The sequence below is a fragment of the Phyllostomus discolor genome, chromosome 6 (genome assembly GCF_004126475.2).
Source record: "Phyllostomus discolor isolate MPI-MPIP mPhyDis1 chromosome 6, mPhyDis1.pri.v3, whole genome shotgun sequence".
Classification (NCBI taxonomy): Eukaryota; Metazoa; Chordata; class Mammalia; order Chiroptera; family Phyllostomidae; genus Phyllostomus; species Phyllostomus discolor.
In genome coordinates, this window is record NC_040908.2 from 145777444 (window position 1) to 145785279 (window position 7836).

General features: G+C 36.3%; 1 protein-coding gene across 1 annotated transcript in view; it reads right to left on the bottom strand.

Moving 5' to 3' along the window:
• Window positions 1-2325, bottom strand: part of CCDC73 (coiled-coil domain containing 73) — a 75784-nt gene extending 73459 nt beyond the window's left edge. The window contains exon 1 of the mRNA XM_028515228.2: window positions 2172-2325. Coding sequence (XP_028371029.1) covers window positions 2172-2309 — 138 coding nt within the window. The 5' untranslated portion in view covers window positions 2310-2325. The remainder of the gene's footprint in view (window positions 1-2171) is intronic.
• Window positions 2326-7836: the final 5511 nt, after the last annotated feature.

Sequence of the window (7836 nt, forward strand, 5' to 3'; positions counted from 1 at the left end):
GAACTTACATGGAACTGCATCAAAAAAACATCAAATACAGAAGGATATATACAAGATTGAGCATAGAATCTGGGTGGTGGATGTATTAGATCCCCAATTGCTGCTGTAACAAACTATAACAAATTTATTGTCTTAAAACAACTCAAATTTAATTCAGTTACAATTCTGGAGTCAAAAGTCTAAATTTTTTTTTAATCCTCACCCAAGCACGGTTTTTCATTGCTTTGAGACAGAGAAAGAGAGAGAAACATTGATCAGTTACCTCCCATCCACACCCCGACTGAGGATCAAACCTGCAAAGTAGGTATGTGCCCTGACTGGAAATCACACTCACAACCTTTCAGTGTACAGGATGACACTCCAAACAACTGAGCCACCCTGGCCAGGGCTAAATGTTCTTACTGAGCTAAAATCAAGGTGTTAGCTGGGCCACATACTTTCTGAAGTCTCTAAGGGATAATTCCTCACCTCTTCCAGCTTCCACCTGCACTCTTTTACTCACAGCTTCCTTCCTCCATCTTCAAAGCCATCAGCATAACATCTCAAGTCTCTCTGTGACCATGTTCCCTACTTTTATCATCACATCTTTTTCTCTGATTCTGATAATCCTTCCTTCTTCTTGTAAGAATGCTGTGAATACACTGGGTCCACCTGAATAATTCAGCATAATCTACCTCAAAATTCATAACTTTATGACATCTGCAAAGTCCCTGTTGCTGTGTAAGGTAGCATATTCAGAGGTTCTGAAGATTAAGATGTAGAATTCACTGGGATGCCATTATTCTGCTTACTATAGTGGGTATATAGACGTTCACTGTGAAATTCTTTGAACTATTATGTATTTTTGGAATTTTCCTAATAAAATATGGGGGGGGGTTAAAATACAACAATATGGATAAAGTGTTGTCATTATGTAAATGTGAAAATCAATGATTATCTTTTTCCAATAAAAGAGAAAATTTACCCCCCTTTTTAAGAATAAAGTTCTCCTTTAAATGATGAATGTTATTAAAAGTAGTGTATGCACCTGCATTTTGGTTATTTAAAATACCGTACCTGTTGCTACCTTGAAATTTTTCAAAAGATTTTTAAAGGAAGCTTATTTTTCAAGTTGGAAATATAAACATACCAAAAGATAATGTTTGAAACATAATAAAGCAAAATATAAAGTTTTAAACAGTTATCTAAACTTGCTTTACTTAGAAAAGATATACCATTATCCAGATATTTTTTTAGCAGGATTTCTTCTTTGTTAAATAGACTTTTGTTATTTTGCTAATAAATAGCTTTAGACAGGATAAACATTGTGGTTAAGTTTTCTTATTATGACAACAAATTTCAATACTTTTAAATCCTAGAACAAGGTTCATATAATGAAAATGTTTCAAATCTTTTTTTCCCTGACTTACAGGTAATTTTCAGGAAGTCACCAAGCTCTCTCAATTTTTCTTTCTGTCTCTACTGTTCTATCTTCATACAAAAGTCCTAGTGACCTCATCCCTAGGTCATTACAATAGTTTGACTTTATTTTCTTTTCTTTAAAATTTACCAAGTCCAAACTGTCTTAGAGAGTTGACAATATACTCTTTAAATTTATATCCAGGGAGTCTCAGAAATGAAATGCATTTAAGGAGTTTTAAATAATACAGATCTCCTGCCGAAACAAAACATCTTTTACAATCACTTCTTTCTCAGGTTATCGCTCCAAAACTAATATTTTATTCTTTGAATTCTGAATACTTACTACATACATTTATTTTGTCACTTAATCATGTATTGCCTTATTTCATCATTGAATCATTTCATACGCACACCCAACTCATAACCACAACAAAAATACAATCTCCTAAAGAAGAGTTTTTTTAAACAGCCATAGTGTCTAACTATAGTGCTATCTATGCATTCCAAAGCACTCAATAAATATTAGCTGATTTATCCAGTGTTTAACAATCTGAAAATCTGTTATATTTTTTGCTTTAGTTTCTAAATTCTCCTTTCCCATCCTCTGATGTCAACTAAATCTACCCTTTTCTCTTTTGCTTCATTATTTGAACTGTATTTCTTCTTTATAAATAAGAAGTTATTTTGTTGTCTTTTTTTTTTCATTAAACCAAAAAAAACTGGACAAATCAAATTCTCTGATTAAAAAAGCATTTTTAAAAGGTACTTACCCGTCTCATACGTAATTCTTCTAATGCTTCCAGTAAACTTGTTTTGAAATCTAACAGCTGAATAGAAAACAATGTCTCTGAAGAACTTTGAAGAGCAAAGGTAGATAATGATGAGTCAGTCTTAAAATCATTCTCCATATTAACATTTATTTCCTGTAATACAAAAAGGGTTTGACTGTAAAAAAAAAAAAAACCACTTATCTTGGTTTTTCAAGTAAAAGTACAGTTAGGATAAAAATGTAACCACTTGTATCCCATAATCCTCCAGGTTTAACAGTGAGTTTTTGTCATTACTCCTATTCTGATTTTGATACACAAAGCATTTGGCAAAAAAATGATTGAATTTCATTTCTTTGTGACTGAGGCTTTGTCTGTCACCCTGGTACCCTCAAGGGCTAAATTTTCTGCCCCTGACACCAGTCTCCTAAAGGCTGGGTTCCTAATGCTGTAGGCACGGTGTGGCCCTTCACTAACTGTTTTGCCAAGGCTGAGAGAAACATTGCACTTCCTAAACTTCACCTTGATATAGCACTTTGTAAGAATGGTGTGAGTACTAATTTAAAAACAATGCAATCTTGAAACCCAACAAAGTCAGAAAACAAAGACTGGGGTAACTGCCTTTTATTTAAAACCAAGACACTTATCTTTTTCAACTCAGAAAATGCAGGAGTTAGGTGGCAAAAACTTTTCTTTTCAACTTGCATTTTAATAATTATCAATTCACAGGTACTTGCAAAGAAATATACAGAGTCCTACACACCATTCACTTACCCTCTCCCAATCTTAAGATTTTGTATAAAATAGTACAATATAAAAACTGTTTATCTGACACTGGTACAATCAAAAGAGCTTAGAAAATTGAAGTTGAAAAAATTTTAAGTACCTATTAATTCAAATAAAAAGAAGTTCATGAAATCCTAACATTAAATAACTTTGTAATTAGAGATAACATTTTCCTAAACAAAAAATTGAAATAAAAATGGCACTGTTTTGTATTTGCTCCTTCATATATGGCTTAAAAGAAGACAACTGGACTCAGTATGTTGAAATATCATATTATTCAGTCCATTAAAAACTCCATTGTAGTCTAATGAGAAAATGAAGAATGGTGATAACACTGTTGTATTATTATGAAAATATTTTTAACCTTGCAGACCCCCTGGAAGCATCCTCCCACACTTTGAGAACCAGGGGTGTAAACTGACCATTGAGTCATCCAACAGTTATCAGTATACCAGAAAAATGGAAGGGAGGAAAGCGGTAGTGATTGTGGGTGATATAAGTAAAGTAATTATTATAATAGGATGTAAAAAACTACAGTAAAAGTGTATACATCAAGAAATAGAATTACATTACAGATGACCCTTGAATGACACAGTTGAACTGCACTGGCCCACTTACACTCGGATTTTTTTTTCAATAAATACCTGTACAGTTTTCAACTTTTGAATCTAGTTTAGCTTTACAACTTGATTTGACCAACAGAATGTGGCAGAATTGACTTGGTATGAGTTCCAGAGTTGTATGAGGCTTTATAAGTCTAGTATTTTTTGCTTTTTGAACTCTTAGTTTGCTCCCCAGAGATCACCATGCTGTGAAAAAGTCTGAGATGAAATTCCATGTGAAGAAAGGGACCCAGGAGTTCCAGCTTTTCCAGCTGAGCTAGCCTCAATCAAACCTACCAAATGAACAAGCTTGTATGAAAGAGCTTACATGAAATCATAAGATAAATATTCCAGTCAATCCACAAAATGGTGAGGAATAATAAATTATTGTTGTTTCTAGACACTAAGTTTTCAGTGGTTTGTTACTTAGCAATAGGTAATTAACAGAGAAATCAATAATGAAAATGAGACAATGTAATACAAACATCTAAAACATGTGGCACCGGCTTTGGAACTGTATGGTAAGCAAGGGCTGGAAGAGTGGCAGGAAGACTATGAATTGGAAGACAATGAGGAAACTGTTACTGAGTCTGGGAAGATGGCACAAAATAACTAACCGAAGCACTGTCTGCAGTAACTTGGAGGACAAAAAGTGTACATAATTAAAATGTGGATGTAAGGAAATATCCATTCATAAAGTTGGACGTGTCAAGTGGCTTTTTTACATTTTTAGCTGAATATGACAAGGATAGGAAGAGACAGAAAACAAACTGTTCAGGTTCATTAAGCCAAATTTGAAGGAAATATGAAGGGCCTAAGATGGGCTGGGTGAGAAAATAAAATGTTTCACATTTCTAGTCTCCCTAATCAACAATTCTCACAGTAAGAAATAATTCAATAATCAAACCAAATATCAAATTAGTATGGGTGTAAAGACCCTTGAACACCTCAGTTTTGCTCAGAAAAAAGCAATCTTACTATATAAGAAGCTCAAGGGCATTAAGTCAGAGCAACCTGATACGTCCAAGGTAGACAGAAGTCCGTCTTAAAAAGAATTATGGATGTGGCTGTGGAGAAAAAACTCATGGGAAACTCAGGGAGTTTTGTGTTCTTTGTTTGGGTTGGTTTTTCTTCTTTAATGGTAATACTAGTAGAAGCACTGCCATCTTAGACCAAGAAGGACCAAGACAGTTCAAAATGAAGAGGCCTCTGAGCCAACAAAGTTTTACAGGTAGGAAGCAAAACTGAAAGTGACTTGGTTGAAAAGAGAAAACTTCTTATGGAAAACAACAGCCTTTCCAAGAGCTGAGCCAAGAATCCAGGGGTAGAACCAAGAGATAAACAATAAACTAGAGAACACATCAAGGGAGCAGAATGGGGACTGTAGCAGGAGTTCCAACCGGCCACCCACAATGGCTATGAATGCAGCCCAACACAAAATCTTACATTTACTTTAAACCTTTTTTTTTGTTGTTCATCAGTTTTCATTAGTGTTGGTGTATTTAATACGTGGCATGTGTGTCCCAAGACAACTCTTCTTCCAGTGTGGCCCAGAGATGCCAAAAGGTTGGGCACCCCTGCAAGAAAAACTCTACTGTGTTCCTTTACACTACACACAATACTCTACTCCACTTCCAACACCTCTGGTCACCAGAGTCATGCGACTGCTCCCCTCACCAAGCGTTTCTGCAACACCAGCTGGGTGTCCCACAACTCACTTCCATTCTGACACTATCCATCTGGAGATAACGTCAAATCCCACAGGTTATGGATTCAATCTTACAAGACTGCCCCTGCCACCACTTCAGATGCCAATTGCAAGTCCAGGTTGTCATCTGTACTTTTGACCAACTGGCTATAAGTTACTGGTTTCCTTGACCGCCTCTTCATATTCAGTAAATTTGTTAGAGCAGCTCACAGAACTCAGGAAAACAGTTAACTTACTGGAATACATTTGTATTACAAAGAATATTAACAGATATGAATGCACAGCCATCCCGGATGAAGAGATACATAAAGAGAGATCCAGAAGGGTCCTGAGCACAGGAACTTCTGTCCCTATAGAGTTTGGAGTGTGTCAGCTTCTCAGCACATAGACCACTCTTGTTCACCAACCCAGAGGCTCTCTGAACCTCTGTAGTTTGGGGTTTTTATGGAGGCTTCATTGTGCAGACATGAATGATTATATCATTGGAAATTAGTGATAAAGTCAATCTCTAACCCCTCTCCCCTCTTAGAAGGTCTGGTGGGAGGGGGCACCTGAAAATTTCAACCCTCTAATCACATGGCTGACTCCCCAGGCATCCTTAGGGGCTTTCCAAAAGCTACCTCATTAACAAAACCTCAGGTGTGGTTAAAAGGAGCATGTTATGAATAACAAGACAACTTTCACCTGTGTGGCTCTAGCGCTATTATCAGGAATGGAGGACAAAAGACCAAATGCCACAACAGATGTTCCCATTGCTCTTACTGCTTAGAAATTACCACAGGTTTTAGGAGCTCTGTGCCTCAAACAAGATGAAAACCAAATATATACTAATTATAAATCACAACATCACAGAGAACTAATCAGGGAACATTCCATGCCCATGATAGTATGTGCCCACCTCTTCCAAAATGCTATGGAAGTGACTACTAAATGTCATTCTCCCTCCTTTTTTAAAATGGAAGTGTCTATTGTGGTTACTGTCCATGTACCACCACTGAATATTGGATTGGGAGGCAAGTAATTTGGTTTTTAATTCATAGGTCTCTGGATTAAAAGCAGCTATATCTGAGATACTAAAGCTGCAGCCAAGGCATCTCAAACACATTCACACCTGGTACGGGTCAAGCAATGCTGGACTTTGAGCCTGATACTGTTTGGGGTGAGATTTTTGCAGCTCTTAGAAGTGGAATGAGCATATTTTGCTGGTGTGTGAAATATAAACTGCAATAAATTGCATAAATGGTCACAAATTCTTCCCACTCTTCATCTGAAATGTGATATGGTCACTTCTTCCTTAATAGAGGTGGAATCTATTTCTCTACCTTCTTGCAACTTAGATTCCATAGGATTTTCTTCAACCAATGGGCCTTGAAGACTTTGCTCTCTTACAATCTTGCTCTGAACCTGACATGCCATGAAGCACAGAATAAAGAACTGCATGGAGAAGAAGAAGACAGCCATCCCACGTGACCTAGATGAGCCCAGTCTTCCACCAAATCTACATGCTTACATTTGAATGCAGTTGCAAATGTAAGCCTAGGCAAGAGTAGCAGAAAAACATCCTATCTGAGGAATGAGTGAAAAAACAAGAAATTAGAATCCTCAAAAATTCCTGAGGGAGATATATAATGATGCAGCCACTTTGGAAAACAGTCAAGCAGTTCCTTAAAATATTAAACACAGAGTTACTATATGAGCCAGTAATTCCACTCCTAGGTACTCAAAAGAACACTGTACATGAATGTACATAGGAACATTGTTCATAATAGCCAAGTGGAAACAATACAAATGTCCATCAACTGATGAACAGATACTCTGCTGTGTGTAGACCACACTTTGAATAAGTTAGTCCTAAAAAAAAAAAATCATGATGAACTGTACAGAGCAGTTGATCAAAGAGACTATATAATCAGGTTCTTAGCATACACAGAGCACTATGCAAATTTCTCAGGAGATGAGCTCACAACCTGTTTGGAGAAAAAGATACAGAAACCAACAGTGTGATAAACACTAAAACAGAAGCATATACAAAGTACCTAAAGAAAATATAGATAAGAAAGCAATTAATTCTATCTGAAGGGCTTCAGGAGGGCACTACAGAAAAGATATCTGTGCTGGGCCTTAAATATTATCTGGCAAAGACTATGGGGAAAAAATAAAATGAGCAAAATTATTTGTGCCAAAATGATTATATTATTTGTCATTTATATAAAATACACTCATTTACCAAAGAAATGTCTACCAGATAGTGCAAATCTAGATGATTTGCCACTCAGCTTTGGGAGCCAATGTTGCTGTTTTCCACACTTTTGTATACCCCAGAGCCTAGCATGGTACCTGGCACATTAATAAATCTTCTTTCAGTTCAAAAACATACCAAATTTATTCCTACATATTTTCTGTTCCTTCTGTCCAGAATGTTCTATTTTCACATTTACACAGAATTTCCTTCATGCTTTTCAGGCCTCACTCGGCTCAAATGAACTCTTCAATATGCACCATACTCCATCACTCTTCAGCACAGCATCCCTCTTTACCTTCTTCACCGTTACCCCAAATTTTTCTGTGCATT